This window comes from Macaca mulatta, chromosome X (genome assembly GCF_049350105.2).
Source record: "Macaca mulatta isolate MMU2019108-1 chromosome X, T2T-MMU8v2.0, whole genome shotgun sequence".
NCBI lineage: Eukaryota > Metazoa > Chordata > Mammalia > Primates > Cercopithecidae > Macaca > Macaca mulatta.
In genome coordinates, this window is record NC_133426.1 from 143,357,758 (window position 1) to 143,377,237 (window position 19,480).

Consider the following 19,480-nt stretch of genomic DNA (forward strand, 5'->3'; position numbering starts at 1 on the left):
ACATTTTTTGGTGCATATCTTGGAAATAAGGAAAAGGTAAATTTTAAAAATACTGCTTTTGGCCACTGAGCGATAGCTGAAATAATACCTCAGTATATATATTACACATGAAATACAAAAAGTCCCACTGGAGAAAATTACAGAGAATAATCATTTTGGAATAAAAGATATTTTAAAAAATTAAGTAAAGGACAGTAACACTTTCAAAGATATTAATGCATTTCCTACATTATCAATTGTTATATTTCCTTTTACCTCTGATGAACCAAATTAAAAGGACATATTGTAGAAAGGCCAACATCAGCCAACTCAGAAAACTAATAGGGTTATACAGTGGGAGAAGACAGTCAAGATGTAGTCCAAGAAATGGGGCTATTCAGTTTACAGATTTGAAGTTAGCCTATTCCACATATCAGAAAAAGGTATAGGATACCAAAAAGTCTCAATGAGGCCACACAACCAAAAAACTATTCAAGGATATAGTATGAGATTGCAGAAGAAACATTGGAAAAGACAAAATGGGAGGTGGAGTTCCACAGAGAGCAGCAAAAAGAAAATTTTCTGAAAACTATTGACACATTCTCAGACAAATTCTAAGAGAGAACTTTTGGACATTCTAGATTATTTTGCACTAGAATAGTCACTGGTAAATCTTTCCAGTCTCTCCCTTGGAAATTATAAAAAAGGATAAATATCCTTATTGATTGTTTAGCTGTGTATCATTTAGTATGGTGCCACTGGCTGCATGTGGCTGTTGAGCACCTGAAATGTGGCTGTCTGAATTGAGATGGGCTCTATGTGGAAAATACATACCAGATTTTGAACACTTAGATCAATGACAAAGATAATATAAAATATTTGCTCAATAATTTTATATTAACACAAGTATAAATCATAATATTTGGACATGTTAGACTAAATAAAATACAATGTTGAAATTAATTCCATCTGTTTATTTTTAATTTTTTAAGGGGGCTAATAAAAAATTTAAAACTACACATGTAGCTTGCATTATACTTCCATTGCACAGCCCTGGCCTAGCCCCTGCCCACACAACTGCTTTTTGTTGTTTTCTTAAACAATTGTTGTTTTCTTAAAGCTGCCTTTGAGAAAAATGCTCCTGTAAATATTCCATGCCCTCTTCAGATTCAAGATTCTGTTTTGTGATAATATCTGTATAGATGTTTTTCAGTTTCATTTCATTCTGATTCTCACTTCATTTATTTCCGAGCAGATTGCTTGTCCAGTTCACACAAACCAGATCCCCTGTCAGATTCCTCCATAGAATTTCTTTACAAAACCACTTCTTGGCATCATAATTGGTGGCATTTTACCCTTCAGTTGTATTTTTATTCAACTCTTTTTCATTCTGAACAGTATTTGGTGAGTATTACATCTTCATAATCTTAAAAGTGTTAGTTTTTAGTAAATTAACATTCCTTTATTTTAAGGAGGTTAAATTCTGGTATGATAATACTTCATTTACCTCCACTTTATCCAGTAAATAACAATCTGACCTAGAAGAATTTCCTAGAGAACTGAGGCTGAATTCATGACTTAAAAAAATTTATTTTTAATTTTTGTGGGTACACAGTAGGTGTGTATATTTATGGGGTACATGAGATGTTTCGATACAGGCATGCAGTGCATAGTAATCACATCTGTGGAGAATGAGGTATCTATCCCCTCAAGCATTTATCCTTTGTGTTTCAAACAATACAATTATACTCTTTTAGTTATTTAAAAATGTACAATTAAATTATTATTGACTATAGTCACCCTGTTGAATTCACAACTTTTAAAGGGTACTTTTTGATGGAAATATTTATAAAGATTTACTTTTTTGGCTGGGCACGGTGGCTCACACCTGTAATTCCAGCACTTTGGGAGGCCGAAGCAGGTGGATCACTTGAGGTCGGGCGTTCGAGACCAGCCTGGCCAACATGGTGAAACCCCATCTCTACTAAAAATACAAAAATTAGCCGGGCGTGGTGGTGACTGCCTGTAATCCCAGCTACTCGGGAGGCTGAGGCATGAGAATCACTTGAATCCGGGAGGTGGGGGTTGCAGTGAGCTGAGATCATGCCACTGCATTCCAGCTTGGGTGACAGAGTGAGACTCCATCTAAAAAAAAAAAAAAAAAAAGCAAGCTGCAAAATAGGTTATAGTAACCATATTTTCCAGATGTTCTTGATGGGAAAGTAGTTTTACAATGAAAACTAAAAGGTTTTTCAGACAATTAATTTTCATTTCAATGAAAAACAATGTGCTTGTTTTTTATTTTATTTTTGTTTTTTGTTTTTTTGAGACAGGATCTCACTCTGTCACCCAGGCTGGAGTGCAGTGGTGTGATGTCGGTTCACTGCAACCTCTACCTGCCTCCTGGGTTCAAGCAATTCTCGTGTCTCAGCCTCTTGAGTAGCTGGGACTACAGGCGTGTACCACTATGCCCAGCTGATTTTTGTATTTCTAGTAGAGACAGGGTTTCAACATATTGGCCAAGCTGGTCTTGAAGCAATGTGTTTGTTGCATACAACTTTGTATATATTTGTATATATTTATTATCTAGAGAGATGCTTCTCCTCAACCCTCATCCCTCACTCTCATAGTCAGGTATATATTTTACATGAGATTTTTAGGTGGGGTATTGATTGGTTCATCAATTTCTTTTTATTTCTAGAAGGCTTTTAAAAATGGATGTTGTGGTTGGGTGTGGTGGCTCACGCCTTCAATCCCAGCATTTTGGGAGGCTGGGGAATCACTTGAGGCCAGGAGTTCAAGGCCAGCCTTGGGCAACATAGCAAGATCCTGTCTCTACAAATGAAATAAAATAAAATAAAAAATTAGCCGCATGGTGGCACGTGCTTGGCTAAAAAATTAGCCAAGCATGGTGGCCTGTAAGTTCCACCTACTTGAGAGGCTGAGGCAGGAGGAACACTTGAACTCAGGAGGTTGAGACTGCAGTGAGCTGTGATCGCACCACTGCACTCTAGCCTGGGTGACACAGTAAGACCCTGTCTCTAAAGTATTAATTAATTAATTGGAATGGGCATTGATCATCCCAACTTAGCTCAGGTCTATAATAACCAAGAGAATTAACTTCATTCTTTCAAAGTTTCACCTAGATGTAATCTACACACAGATTTTTTTAAAATGCATGTTTGAAAGTATATTTAGTAGAATTATGTGTGCTGTGCTATAAAGACATATTTGGAAAAGCTGAATGTCAACAGGCCTTCTAAGGCAAAAGTGGTATTTGAATCTGTGGTTTTCTGTTTTATGATGTAGTTGTTGGTATTTATGGCACTTGCAGCCTTCCATTTCTAAAGAGAATGTTTTAAAATATGTATGGAGAAAATTATGGTGATATTGATGAGTCTCAAGTGAGAACTAACTTATATGAACAGAGAAACATGAGTAAGTAGCAGCACTGGTTCTGACTAGAGAAGATATGGCCAAACTCTGAAACTGCATAGGTAAGGAACTATTTTTTGGTACTTGATGGATAGGTGAAGGTTTGGAATACAGATTTGAATGTTTAGGGGGAAAAAAAAAGAAAAAAAAAAGTTTAGAGAAATGTGTGACTGTCTATTTTATAGGTTTGGATTGATCTTTCTGTGTGCACTGTTGAGTTAAAGTTTATTTAAACCTCTTTTTATTTTCAGGTCTCATTAGCTGTACTACATGTTTGGCTTCCTTTTCTTAGTCTTTATAAGTCTTGTGATTGCTTGCTCAGAAGTTACAGTTTTACTGTATTATTTTCATTTATGTGCTGAGGTAAAGCCACAAGAAACTAATGCATCTTACATTTTCTATACTTGCATTATTGGAATTGGAAGTCTGTGTTTAGAAAAGAATTGAAATAAATGATAACTGCATGTTTCTACAACTTGGGATTAGTATTACATTGTGTTTTCCTATTAACACATTTTGACTTTAATGTGGCTATCAAGTTAAGGCTGCTTTGATGGAAAATTTAAATAGAAAGTGATTTCTCTTTGGCTGGTTATTGTAATTGCTGCATGATATTCAGTTAACAGAAAAATATAAGGGACTAATTTAATATTTATGAAGTTCAATGATATTTTCTTTTTTTTTCCCCCTTTTCTTTTCTTTCTTTTTTTTTTTTGAGACAGGGTTTCACTCTGTTGCCCAGGCTGGAGTGCAGTGGCGCAATCTCGGCTCATTGCAATGTCTGCCTCCAGGGTTCAAGCGATTCTCCTGCTTCAGCCTCTCTAGCAGCTGGGATTACAGGTGACTGCCACCACACCCAGCTAATTTTTGTGTTTTTAGTAGAGACGGGGTTTTGCCATGTTGCCTAGGCTGGTCTCGAACTCCTGGGCTCAAGTGATCCGCTCGCCTTGGCTTCCCAAAGAGCTGAGATTACAGGCATGAACCACTACGCCCGGCTGATGTTTTCTTTTTAACAATTAAATTTTTTCTTTGCAGCTTAAGCCAGGATTCTGGTTTGTTGGTTTGAGATTGTGGCTAAAGGTCCTTTCTCTTCTTTCAGTTTATTGCCTTTTGGTTACCACAGACATAAATAGTTCTTTTTACCCCAGTCCCATTTTTCCCCGCTATCATTCTGGATGACTGAGCTGTTCGTGTCCATTGTTCTCTTAAATCCCCTAAATCCATTTCATTTTGGTAGTTAAATATGACTCTTCAAGGATGACAGACAATGGAGAGTTCAGGGAATGATTCTTATATACATGTTGTCTTAGACATTTTCTTCTTGTGCTATTGGTATAGAGGTACAAAATATAACTGTATATATACTTAAATATGTTTATGCAGCATACTTATACTTAGCCGGTGTATTAGTTCATTTTCACACGGCTGATAAAGACATACCCAAAACTGGGAACAAAAAGAGGTTTAATTGGACTTACAGTTCCACATGGCTGGGGAGGCCTCACAATCATGGCGGGAGACGAAAGGCATTTCTTACATGGCAGCAAGAGAAGAATGAGGAGGAAGCAAAAGTGGAAAGCCCTGATAAACCCATCAGATTTCATGAGACTTATTCACTATCACGAGAATAGCATGGGAAAGACAGGCCGCCATGATTCAATTACCTCCCCCTGGGTCCCTCCCATAACACGCGGGAATTCTGGGAGATACAATTCAAGTTGAGATTTCAGTGGGGACACAGCCAAACCATATCAGCTGGTCATTAATTCTATGTACATTTTGCCTTAGAGATTCTGCAGCAATCATTAATGAGGCATACAATAATAAGCATATAATGGATATGTTTTTATTCCTAAGAAAATGTTTTAGGGGGTCCTGAAGACTACCCACATGTTTGGTGACTCACTTGAAGGACTCGTGGGACTAGGCATACAGATGCATACATGGGTAGGCTACAGAAAGGATGCCCAGAGGATCAGTGAGGGAAAAAGACAGGTGGAGCCTGGAGAAATCCAGGCACAGCCTTCCTATGTTGTCTCCCTCCCCTTAGAGAGCACACTGAGTTTGCTTCTTTCTCCAGCAGTGAGAAATGCAGTAATAAATGTGCAATGTTCTGCCCAGGGAAGCCCATTAGAGATTCAGCATCCAAGGTTTTTATTGGGAGTAGTCACATAGGCACCCTCTGCCTAGCAACTACAAAATTCCAGACTCCCCAAAGGAAAGCAAGTATTCACCATAAATCACATTGTCTGTATAGTCTAGGCATAGCAAACCAGTCTACATCAGTCAGGGAATGACTAAATGCCAAATTCCCAGATGCAAGCCAAGGGCCAACCTTACAAGCAGACTTTCTAAAGATAGTAGCCTCAGATCTGCTGTTAATTCTTTTCTCCACTGTCTTTCCCCATGGTCCTTGGCCACAGTGTCTTTGCAATAATATTATCATCAGTAGGAGTCCATGGAACAGGGTGAGACCAACCTGCAGCATTGACCTCAGTTATGCCATCCGTGGGTCCTGAATTGAGCCAGTTAAAGCAAATCTTATTAACCCCAAGGTCTAGCCTAAATTTCTATATTATCCCCCTTTTAAAAAAATGCCTGGCCTGAGGCATCAATAGGCATAGCACAACTCTGGCCAGTATGTAGAAGCTGAACTGAATGCCTTCCAGGGCTGAGGCAATGTTATGATAGTCAGCCTGCACAAATTAAAAGTCCAATCCCAGAGGGCACATGTGGTATCCCTGGAAACAAAGAGTTGACAATTGTTAGGACACCCCAAGCAGGACATACATTACATATTTTATTAAATTTCTTATACAAATTTCTCTTTTATTCCTTTTAATCCATTATCTTATGAAGTTTATCTTTTGTTCTTGTTATAACTGCTAACCCATTTATGGTTAAAATTTCATCTGAAAAGTCATTTTTTTCTACTTCTTTTTACAGGATCATCATTGGTGGTGGCGATCTTTTTTAACCAGAAGCTTTATAGCTGTTTATCTTTTTACGTATGCAGTTCATTACTTCTCTGTCAAACTTCAAATCACAGAAATTGTGAGCTCTATTTTGTACTTTGGGTACACGATGATCATTGTGTTGATTTTCTTCCTTTTCATAGGTAACTACAGAATTACTCAGTATATTTCAGACTCTCTTAAGAGTCTTGGAGATAGCCATAATGTAATAAACATCAATTAACAATTAGTGGAAGGAAAAGGGAACAAAGTCATCATGTTCATTTTTATGCGTTGGAGATAAAAGATTGCAAAGCCGAGGAACCTGGAGGGACCTTATGTACTTAGCTACAAGACTGTCCCTTGTGAATGTTTTAAAACAGGGATATGTTCCAAAGCACAGAAAGGGTTATGTGTAATCACCTTTGAACAGCCTCCAAGCATAAAAAGTAACCTACTTGAATAACTTTTAAATTAATAAAATTAGATTAATTAAATATGTCATCATATAAGCAATTATATGTGAAGGACAAGATGTATACTTCTCAGAATTACTCATTTGGGGTTGTTATTTGGATTCATATGTGATGGGAACTTTTGTCTAGATTAATGCTTGAAGCAGGTGGAAAAAAATGGAATGTTTTATAAAATGCTCCACTTGGAGAAATAATGAAGTTGGAGAGCTCTGGGACCTTCTGAATGCAAGCAAAGTAGCATTTCTGCCTGCATCATGTCAAGTTCTGGCTTTAACTCAAGTCATATCACTTGTATAGGTCAGATTGGAAAAGTTCAAGGATTTTCTCTGATTTTAACCCTCAGGTTCAACAAATATATAAAAATAAACAATGGAAATTTGTTAAAAATCAAGACATTCAGACAAATGTAAACATGATCTGAGAAACCGGCATCTTGGTGGTGGTTCCTTTTTCTACGTAATATCTAACATATATATTACCTCTCATGTACTACTGGTCTTAACTACTCAGTAAAGAAGACACCATGTAGTCCTACTCTAATCTCTCAGCCACCAGCAGTTCTATTTAAAACTGAAGGTCTGAGAGCTTCTCACCATTCTAGTCCAAGTAGACTCCTTTTGCTTATTTTTTTTTTAAACTTTTAATTGAAACATGTGGACGGAAAAGCGCATGCATTATAAGTGTACAGCTTGATGAGTTATCACAAAGTGAACACACCTTTATAACTAGCACCTCCACCAATAACCAGTACATGATTAGCAGCCCTGAAGCCGCTGTTGGGCCTACTTCCACTTCCTTTCCACAGGGCACCCACTATCTTGACTTAGCTCTAAAAGGGAGAGTGTAGGAAGGAAAGATTGATATGCTGATAAAAACTAGAGTTAAGTGACAGGAAGAGGAGGGAAAACAAGAAAAAGCACAGAGTGGTACAAGGAGAATCATCCAAATGATGTTGAAATGATTTCACAGAATAGGTGTTGAGTGGTGTTAAACAAAGATGCCAAAGAGGGTGAAGACTAGGGAAAGGCCATTCAATTTTGCAAGAATCACCCTTTGAGAGGCAGTATTCAATGTGGCGTGAACTGCTGCTGCTTGTTTTTTGAGGTCTTTCTGTACAAAGTGATTCCTGGTCACCTTAGCCCATAACAGTATAGATTAATTTGGCCCATCTTTGAATTGTATGTAAATAGATTTACAAACACTACATAATAACACTCTTTTCTGTCTGATTTCTTTTGTGGCTGGTTTCTTGCCCTTCATATTGCTTGTGAGAGTCCTCCACATCACTGTGTGTAGATGCAGTCTGTGTCCCTCATGTCTTTTGTTTTAGATCCTCCTTCTACCCTGCCCAGTGAGTTACTAGCTTTTATATTTGTATAATATGCAGGTTGGATGTATGCAGCACAATAATTTCAGACTTCTGTTTTCCTCATTATCTAACACTTTGACTCAGGTTGCCTTTTTCTGGGAGTCTTATATTACAACAGCTTCTTTTAAAACAGATGTACTCTTGAATGGTCACATTGCCCACAAAAATCTTTTTCTGTTCCTTGGCTCCAGCACCTGTATTCTAGATTCTGTCACCACACCACATTGAACACTGCCTCTCAAAGGGTGATCTCTTGCCAAATTAAATGACTTTTCCTAGTCTTTGTCTTCTTTGGTTTCTTTATTTAACACCACTCAACATCTATTTTGTGAAGTCATTTCAACATCATTTGGATGATTCTCCTTGTACCACTCTGTGCCTTTTCTTGTTTTCCCTCCTCTTTCTGTCACTTAACTCTAGCTTTTATCAGTATTTCAATCCATCCTTTCTACACTCTCCCTTTTAGAGCTCATTCAGTCCCATGGCTTCACTTATCTCCTCAATGCTGACTGCTCCCCAACCTCTATTTCTAACCATAGTCTCTATCTGGCTGAATTCTGAACATTTCCATGTCCCACTGGTACTGCAAACTCACCATGCCCCCGAAATGAAGTTAGCACCTCCTTCTCTACAAACTGACTTATCTTAATTTCTTTTCCTCTTTGACCATCGTCACTAATCTCTGATCTCCTTGATCTATTTTGAATAAATCCTTAACATAGCCCTGCTGTATTAGCCCATTCTCATGTTGCTGATAAAGACATATCAGAGACTGGGTAATTTATAAGGGAAAGAGGTTTAATTGACTCACAGTTCTGCATAGCTAGGGAGGCCCCAGGAAACATACAATCATGGTGGAAAGGGAAGCAAACACGTTCTTCACTTGGCAGCAGCAAGGAGAAATGCAAAGTGAAGTGGGAGAAAAGCCCCTTTTAAAACCATCAGATCTCGTGAGAACTCACTATCAGGAGAACAACATGGAGGTAACCACCTCCATGATTCAATTACCTCCCACCGAGTCCCTCCCATGACACATGGAGCACATGGAGATTATGGGAACTACAATTCAAGATGAGATTTGGGTGGGACACAACCAAACCATATCACCTTCCATGATTTGTAGCTGATCAATCATAACTTCCCTATTTATTCTTCTTAGAAACCTCTTGTTGCCATCTATTCCTTTTTTTCAGCATATACTCCTACAGTCTTAATCCAGGCCTTTATTTCTTTGTCCTTGGATAATTGCAATAGCCTCTTATTTGATTTGCTGGACTCTAGTCTGTCTTTTTCTAACACACTTTTCATGCTACCTGCTTTCAGGTGAACTTATTTTTTTCTTATTATAATAGTACAATTTGAGTTCCTGGGCAAGATGGTCGAATAGGAACAGCTCCAGTCTGCAGCAACCAGCAAGATCAATGCAGAAGGCGGGTGATTTCTGCATTTCCAACTGAGGTACTTGGCTCATCTCACTGGGACTGGTTAGACAGTGGGTGCAACCCACGGAGGGCAAGCAGAAGCAGGGTGGGGCATCATCTCACCCAGGAAGCACAAGGGGTTGGGGAACTCCCTCCCATAGCCAAGGGAAGCTGTGAGGGACCTTGCCCTGAGGAAGGGTGCTTTCTGGCCTAGATACTATGCTTTTCCCATGGTTTTCCCAACCCACAGACCAGGAGATTCCCTTGGGTGCCTACACCACAAGGGCCCTGGGTTTCAAGCACAAAACTTGGTGGCCATTTGGGCAGACACCAAGCTAGCTGCAGGAGTTTTTTGTTTTTTGTTTTTTTCATACTCCAGTGGCTCCTGGAACAATAGCAAGACAGAAATGTTCACTGCCCTGGAAAGGGGACTGAAGCCAGGGAGCCAAGTGGTCTTGCTCAGCGGATGTCACCCCCATGGAGCCCAGCAAGCTAAGATTCACTGGCTTGAAATTCTTGCTGCCAGCACAGCAATCTGAAGTCGACCTGGGAAGCTCAGGCTTGCTGGGGGGAGCAGTGTCCACCATTACCGAGGCTTGAGTAGTCGGTTTTCCCCTCACAGTGTAAACAAAGCTGCTGGGAAGTTCAGACTGGGTGGAGTCCACCGCAGTGCCGCAAAGCCACAGTAGCCAGACTTTCTCTAGATTCCTCCTCTCTGGGCAGGGAATCGCTGAAAGAAAGGCAGCAGCCCCTGTTAGGGGCTTCTGGATAAAACTCCCATCTCAATCCCAGCACTTTGGGAGGCTGAGACGGGCGGATCACGAGGTCAGGAGATCAAGACCATCCTGGCTAACATGGTGAAACCCCGTCTCTACTAAAAAATACAAAAAACTAGCCAGGCAAGGTGGCAGGCGCCTGTAGTCCCAGCTACTCGGGAGGCTGAGGCAGGAGAATGGCGTAAATCCGGGAGGCGGAGCTTGCAGTGAGCTGAGATCCGGCCACTGCACTCCAGCCTGGGCGACAGAGCGAGACTCCGTCTCAAAAAACCCCAAAAAAACAAAACAAAAAAAAACTCCCATCTGCCTGGGACAGAGCACCTGGGGAAAGGGGTGGCTATGGGCGCAGCTTCAGCAGACTTAAACGTTCCTGCCTGTTGGCTCTGAAGAGAGCAGCGGATCTCCTAGCACAGTGCTGGAGCTCTGCTAAGGGACAGACTGCCTCAAGTGGGTCCCTGACCTCCTAGCCTCCTGACAGGGAGACACTGCCCAGCAGGGGTCGACAGACACCTCATACAGGAGAGCTCCTGTTGGCATCTGGCGAGTGCCTTTCTGGGATGAAGCTTCCAGAGGAAGGAGCAGGCCAGCAGTCTTTGCTGTTCTGCAGCCTCCACTGGTGATACCCAGGCAAACGGTCTGGAGTGGACCCCCAGCAAACGCCAGCAGATCTGAAGAAGAAGGGCCTGACTGTTAGAAGGAAAACTAACAAACAGAAAACAATAGCATCAACATCAAGTAAAAGGACATTCACAAAAAAAACCTATCCGAAGGTCACCAACATCAAAGACTGAAGGTAAATAAATCCACGAAGATGAGGAAAACCCAGCACAAAAAGGCTGAAAATTCCAAAAACCAGAATGCCTCTTCTCCTCCAAAGGATCACAACTCCTCGCCAGCAAGGGAACAAAACTGGATGGAGAATGAGTTTGATGAATTGACAGAAGTAGGCTTCAGAAGGTGGGTAATAACAAACTCCTCCGAGCTAAAGGAGCATGTTCTAACCCAATTCAAAGAAGCTAAGAACCTCGATAAAAGGTTAGAGAAATTTCTAACTAAAATAACCAATTTAGAGAAGAACATAAATGACCTGATGGAGCTGAAAAACACAGCACAAGAACTTCGTGAAGCATACACAAGTATCAATAGCCGAATCAATCAAGCAGAAGAAAGGATATCAGAGATTGAAGATCAACTTAATGAAATAAAGCGTGAAGACAAGATTAGAGAAAAAAAGAATGAAAAGGAACAAACAGAGCCTCCAAGAAATATGGGACTATGTGAAAAGACCAAACCCATGTTTGATTGGTGTACCTGAAAGTGATGGGGAGAATGGAACCAAGTTGGAAAACACACTTCAAGATATTATTCAGGAGAACTCCCCCAACCCAACAAGACAGGCCAACATTCAAATTCAGGAAATACAGAGAACACCACAAAGATACTTGTCAAGAAGAGCAACCCCAAGACACATAATCGTCAGATTCACCAAGGTTGAAATGAAGGAAAAAAATGTTAAGGGCGGCCAGAGAGAAAGGTCGAGTTACCCACAAAGGGAAGCCCATCAGACTAACAGTGGATCTCTCTGCAGAAACCCTACAAGCCAGAAGAGAGTGGGCCAATATTCAACATTCTTAAAGAAAAGATTTCTCAACCCAGAATGTCATATCCAGCCAAACTAAGCTTCATAAGTGAAGGAGAAATAAAATCCTTTACAGACAAGCAAATGCTGAGGGATTTTGTCACCACCAGGACTGCCTTACAAGAGGTCCTGAAGGAAGCACTAAATATGGAAAGGAAAAACTGCTACCAGCCACTGCAAAAACATATCAAAATGTAAAGACCATCGACACTATGAAGAAACCGCATCAACTAATGGGCAAAATAACCAGCTAGCATAATAATGACAGGATCAAATTCACACATAACAATATTAACCTTAAAGGTAAACAGGCTAAATGCCCCAATTAAAAGGCCCAGACTGGCAAATTGGATAGAGTCAGGACTCACTGATGTGCTATATTTAGGAGAACCATCTCATGTGTAAAGACACAGATAGTCTCAAAATAAAGGGATAGAAGATTTACTAAGCAAATGGAAAGCAAAACAAAACAAAACAAAAAAAGCAGGGGTTGCAATACTAGTCTCTGATAAAACAGACTTTAAACCAACAAAGATCAATAAAGAGAAAGAAGGGCATTACATAATGGTAAAGGGATCAATGCAACAAGAAGAGCTAACTATCCTAAATACATATGCACTCAATGCAGGAGCACCCAGATTCATAAAGCAAGTTCTTAGAGACCTACAAAGAGACTTAGACTCCCACACTGTAATAGTGGGAGACTTTAACCCCACACTGTCAATATTAGACAGATCAACGAGACAGAAAATTAACAAGGATATTCAGGACTTGAATTCAGCTCTGGACCCAGCAGACCTGATAGATATCTACAGAACTCTCCACCCCAAATCAACAGAATATACATTCTTCTCAGCACCACATCACACTTATTCTAAAATCGACCACATAATTCGAAGTAAAACACTCCTCAGCAAATGCAAAAGATCGACAATCATAACAAACAGTCTCTCAGACCACAGTGCAATCAAATTAGAACTCAGGATTAAGAAACTCACTCAAAACCGCACCACTACTTGGAAACTGAACAACCTGCTCCTGAATGACTTCTGGGTAAATAACGAAATTAAGGCAGAAATAAATAAGTTATTTGAAACCAATAAGAACAAAGACATAATGTACCAGAATCTCTGGGACACAGCTAAAGCAGTATTTAGAGGGAAATTTATAGCACTAAATGCCCACAAGAGAAAGCGGGAAAGATCATCGACACCCTAACATCACAATTAAAAGAACTAGAGAAGCAAAAACAAACACATTCAAAAGCTAGCAGAAGACAAGAAATAACTAAGATCAGAGCAGAACTGAAGGAGATAGAGACACAAAAAACCCTTCCAAAAAAGTCAGTGAATCCAGGAGCTGGTTTTTTGAAAAGATTAACAAAATAGATACACCACTAGCCAGAATAATAAAGAAGAAAAGGGAGAAGAATCAAATAGACACAATAAAAAATGTTAAATGGGAGATCACCACTGATCTCACAGAAATACAAACTACCATCAGAGACTACTATAAACACCTTTATGCAAATAAAGTAGAAAACCTAGAAGAAATGGATGAATTCCTGGACACACACACCCTCCCAAGACTAAACCAGGAAGAAGTTGAATCCCTGAATAAACCAATAACAAGTTCTGAAATTGAGGCAGTAATTAATAGCCTACCAACCAAAAAAAGCCCAGGAACAGACGGATTCACAGCCGAATTCTACCAGAGGTACAAAGAGGAACTGGTACCATTCCTTCTGAAACTATTCCAAACAATAGAGAAAGAGGGACTCCTCCCAAACTCATTTTATGAGGCCAGCATCATCCTGATATCAAAACCTGGCAGAAACACAACAAAAAAGAGAATTTCAGGCCAATATCCCTGATGAACATTGATGCACAAATCTTCAATAAAATACTGGCAAACCGAATCCAGCAGCACATTAAAAAGCTTATCCACCATGATCAAGTCGGCTTCACCCCAGGAATGCAAGGCTGGTTCAACATATGCAAATCAATAAATGCAATCCATCACATAAACAAAACCAATGACAAAAACCACATGATTATTTCAATAGATGCAGAAAAGGTCTTTGATAAAATTCAGCACCACTTCATGCTAAAAACACTCAATAAACTAGGTATTGATGGAATGTATCTCAAAATATTAAGAACTATTTATGACAAACCCACAGCCAATATCATACTGAATGGGCAAAAGCTGGAAGCATTCCCTTTGAAAACCAGGACAAGGCAAGGATGCCCTCTCTCACCACTCCTATTCAACATAGTATTGGAAGTTCTGGCCAGGGAAATCAGGCAAGAGAAAGAAATAAAGCATATTCAAATAGGAAGAGAGGAAGTCAAATTGTTTCTCTTTGCAGATGACATGATTGTATATTTAGAAAACCCCCTCGTCTCAGCCCAAAAACTCCTTAAGCTGTTAAGCAACTTCAGCAAAGTCTCAGGATACAAAATCAATGTGCGAAAATCACAAGCATTCATATACACCACTAATAGACAAACAGAGAGCCAAATCATGAGTGAACTCCCATTCACAACTGCTACAAAGAGAATAAAATACCTAGGAATACAACCTACAAGGGATGTGAAGGACCTTTTCAAGGAGAACTAGAAACCACTGCTCAAGGAAATAAGAGAAGACACCAACAAATGGAAAAACATTCCATGCTCATAGATAGGAAGAATCAATATTGTGAAAATGGCCATACAGCCCAAAGTAGTTTATAGATTCAGTGCTATTCCTATCATCAAGCTACCGTTGACTTTCTTCACAGAATTAGAAAAAATTACTTTAAATTTCATATGGAACCAAAAATGAGCCCGTATAACCAAGACAATCCTAAGCAAAAAGAACAAAGCTGGAGGCATCACACTACCTGACTTCAAACTATACTACAAGGCTACAGTAACCAAAACAGCATGGTACTGGTACTAAACCAGGCATATAGACCAATGAAACAGAACAGAGGCCTCAGAAATAACACCACACATCTACAACCATCTGATCTTTGACAAACCTGACAAAAACAAGCAATGGGGAAAGGATTCCCTATTTAATAAATGGTGTTGGGAAAACTGGCTAGCCATATGTAGAAAACTGAAACTGGACCCCCTCTTTACACCCTATACAAAAATTAACTCAAGATGGTATAAGATTTAAATGTAAGACCTAAAACCATAAAAACCTTAGAAGAAAACCTAGGCAATACCATTCAGGACATAGGCATGAGCAAAGACTTCATGACTAAAACACCAAATGCAATGGCAACAAAAGCCAAAATTGACAAATGGGATCTAATTAAACTAAAGAGCTTCTGCACAGCAAAAGAAACTGTCATCAGAATGAACAGGCAACCTACAGAATGGGAGAAAATTTTTGCAATCAATCCATCTGACAAAGGTCTAATATCCAGAATCTACAAGAAACTTAAACAAATTTACAAGAAGAAAACAAACAACCCCATCAAAAAGTAGGTGAAGTATATGAACAGACACTTTTCAAGAGAAGACATTTATGCAGCCAACAAACATATGAAAAAAGCTCATCATCACTAGTTATTGGAGAAATGCAAATCAAAACCACAATGAGGTACAATCTCACACCAGTTAGTATGGTGATCATTAAAAAGTCAGGAAACAACAGATACTGGAGAGGATGTGGAGAAATAGGAATGCTTTTACACCATTAGTGGAGTGTAAATTAGTTCAACCATTGTGGAAGACAATGTGGCAATTCCTCAAAGATCTAGAACCAGAAATACCATTTGACCCAGCAATCCCATTACTGGGTATATAGCCAAAGGATTATAAATCATTCTACTATAAAGACACATGCACACATATGTTAATTGCAGCACTATTCTCAGTAGCAAAGACTTGGAACCAATCCAAATGCCAATCAATGTTAGACTGGATAAAGAGGATGGGGCACATATATACCACGGAATACTATGCAACCATAAAAGAGGATGAATTAATATCCTTTGCAGGTACATGGATGAAGCTGGGAGCCATTATTCTCAGCAAACTAACACAGGAACAGAAAATCAAACACCGCATGTTCTCACTCATAAGTGGGAGTTGAACAATGAGAACGTATGGGCACAGGGAGGGGAATATCACACACTGGGGCCTGTTGTGGGGTGGGGGGCAAGGGGAGGGATAGCATTAGGAGAAATACCTAATGTAGATGATGGGTTGATGGGTGCAGCAAACCACCATGGCACATGTATACCTATGTAGCAAACCTGCACATGTATCCCAGAACTTAAAGGATAATTAAAAAAAAAAAAAAAAGAAAGAAATAGTGCAATTCAGTCCAAGGTTACTTTTTTTTTTTTTTTTTTTTTGAGACGGAATCTTGCTCTGTCATCCAGGCTGGAGTGCAGTGGCGTGATCTCGGCTCACTGCAACCTCCACCTCCTGGGTTCAAGCGATTCTCCTGCGTCAGCCTCCTCAGTAGCTGGGACTACAGGCGCACACCACCACACCCAACTAATTTTTGTATTTTTAGTAGAGACGGGGTTTCACCATGTTGGCCAGGATAGTCTCGATTCCCTGACCTCGTGATCCACCCACCTCAGCCTCCCAAAGTGCTGGGATTACAGGTGTGAGCCACCGCGTCTGGCCCCAAGATTACTTTTAACAGGTCAACTCATATTTACAGAATGCTTGCACTGTGCTGGACACTGTGCTAAGTGCTGGGAACACAGTGGTAAAGAAGACAGATAAGCTTCCCTGTTTTTATGGACCCTTATATTCTAGTGGAAGGGAGACATATTAAAGAAAAATTACGGGTTTGGTGAGCTTTGTGAAATAAGTGATGTTGAGCAAGAGGTGGATGGTCAAGTGTTCCAAGCGGAGGTGGCAGCATGTTTGAAAGTCCTGAGTGGGAAGTAGTTTGACATCTTCAAAGAAAGTCCAGCATGGCAAGGGAGGGAGGGTGGTGCTAGGTGGCAATAGTGAAGTTAGAAAGGTATGGAATAGGACGGATGCAGTGGCTTATGCCTATAATCCCAGCAGTTTGGGAGGCCAAGGTGAGGATCCCTTGCACCCAGGAGTTTGAGACCAGTCTGGGCAACATGGTGAGATCCCATCTCTACAGAAAATTAGCTGGGTGTAGTGGCACATGCCTGTAATCCAGCTGCTTGGGACACTGAGTTTGGGAGGATCACCTGAGACCAGGGAGGTTGGGGCAGCAGTGAGCCATGATCATTGAACCGCTGCACTCCAGCCTGGGTGACAGAGTGAGACCCCGTCTCAAAGAAGAAGAGAAGAGAAGAAAAGAGAGGAGAAGAGAAGAGGAAAGAAAGAGGGAGGGAGGGAGGGTGGGAGGGAAGCAGGCAGGCAGGAAGGAAAGGAAAGGAACAGTCAGATCTTATGAGGATCTTGTAAATGATATTAAGGACTTTGTTTTATTGTGGGAGTGGTGGGAAGTTGAAGGGTTTAAACAGTGTAATAGGCCGGGCACGGTGGCTCATGTCTATAGCCCCAGCACTTTGGGAGGCCAAGGCAGGCAGATCACTTAAGCCCAGGAGTTCGAAACCAGCTTGGGCAACATGATGAAATCTTGTCTCTACAAAAAATATTTTAAAAGACATAACCAGGAATGGTGGTGTGTGCCTGTGGTCCCAGCTACTCAGGAAGTGGTTGGATCACTTGAGCCCAGGAGATCAAGGGTGTAGTGAGCCAAGATAGTGCCACTGCAACTCCAGCCTGGGTGACAGAGCAAGACCCTGCCTCAAAAATAAAATGAAAATAAAATAAAATAAACAGGGCGATAATGCCATTTTCCCTATTCAAAAATTGTAATAGCATCATACTTCCTCCTCCGTCAAGGTCTAAGCTCACCTTGGTGTTGGGAGCTTCCATAATGTGGTCTTGCTCGTTATTCAGTGTGTTTTCTAAGTCTCTGAAAGCTAAACTACTCACTAAGTTCAAGCTTGTCTCCTGACTTTTTTAGCAGTCTCCCCAACTAGATTGGCATCTCCTTGAGAGCAGGGACTACACTGTATGCCTGTTTTGTGTCCTTCAGAGAGCTAAGCCCATATTCTTCTTGACTTCATAGCGTATGGAAGAGAGGAGATACCATCATGGGATCATGTTTGCATATCAGTTTTAAAATTAAATCGTGGGTGTGAGAAACCTCCAAAGTAAATTCTGGGTACTGTTCGTATCACACACACAAAATAAAGAACTGTGATTTTGACATCTGTTCTCTAGAACTGTCCTTTAAGAAGCTGTCTTCTTACGGACTCTTAAATGGCATTTCTTTCTTTTTTTTTTTTTTTTGAGACGGAGTCTTGCTCTGTCGCCCAGGCTGGAGTGCAGTGGCCGGATCTCAGCTCACTGCAAGCTCCGCCTCCCGGGTTTACGTCATTCTCCTGTCTCAGCCTCCTGAGTAGCTGGGACTACAGGCGCCCACCACCTCGCCCGGCTAGTTTTTTGTATTTTTTAGTAGAGACGGGGTTTCACCGTGTTAGCCAGGATGGTCTCGATCTCCTGACCTAGTGATCCGCCCGTCTCGGCCTCCCAAAGTGCTGGGATTACAGGCTTGAGCCACCGCGCCCGGCCAATGGCATTTCTTTATATTTTATCATTATATGTTGAGGTTCATAGCAGGAAGCAAGGCTTATTACCTATTTTCATGTTGTTTCACTTGTGAGGAAGAAGTCCTTAATTAAATACCTAGCCTTAAGAATATAGGTGTACACAAAAGTACAATTATTAATTTGTGATTACCCTTTCTTCCTGTGGACAAACATTTCTGAAAATGATTTTTTAATAAAATGACAATTTAAAAATTAGCAATACTTACTCATTTAAAACATGCTGAGGAGCTTCACACTTATTCATGCTTATTGATTCAAACTTATTTAGAATAATTGTGCATTCATTCGAAGCTCTTCCTTGTGGTTACCACATTCCCCTTTGGTGCTTGAATTCATCCATAGCATCACAGCAGAAGTACAGGACTTTATAGCTGTCACTTTTCTTTCTTTCTTTCTTTCTTTTTTTTTTTTTTTGAGACAGAATCTCGCTCTGTCGCCCAGGCTGGAGTGCAGTGGTGTGATCTTGGCTCACTGCAACCTCTGCCTCCCGGGTTCAAGTGTGTCTCCTGCCTCAGCCTCCCGAGTAGCCGGGATTACAGGCACCTGCCACCACGCCCAGCTAATTTTCATATGTTTAGTAGAGACAGGGTTTCACCATTTTGGTCAGCCTGGTCTTGAACTCCTGACGTCAGGTGATCTGCCCGCCTCGGCCTCCCAAAGTGCTGGGATTACAGGCGTGAGCCACTGCACTGTACTGTTGATATCTGTCACCTTTCAATATTGAGTATTGTTACTGTAGGAAGACACTTTGTTTATATACTAAGTACTTTTCCATGTTGCAATATACCCTTCATATTTATCATATTTAT

At 40.5% G+C, this 19,480-nt stretch overlaps 1 protein-coding gene across 18 annotated transcripts in view; it reads left to right on the top strand.

Moving 5' to 3' along the window:
* LOC106995337 (uncharacterized) overlaps positions 1-19,480 on the top strand; it is a 122,040-nt gene that overhangs the window by 92,137 nt on the left and 10,423 nt on the right. For 9 of the 18 annotated variants that reach the window (XR_013413083.1, XR_013413079.1, XR_013413080.1 and 6 more), the window contains 2 exons: positions 6,361-6,468; positions 9,566-9,671. The exons of 1 other annotated variant lie outside the window; for it this stretch is intronic. Coding sequence is in view for 5 of the 17 variants with exons in the window: in XM_077989409.1 (XP_077845535.1) it covers positions 6,361-6,422; positions 9,566-9,670 (167 nt within the window). In the remaining 12 variants the exon portion in view is untranslated. The remainder of the gene's footprint in view (positions 1-6,360; positions 6,469-9,565; positions 9,672-19,480) is intronic. 8 more of the 18 variants (XR_013413076.1, XM_077989409.1, XM_077989410.1 and 5 more) reach the window with 2 other exon arrangements.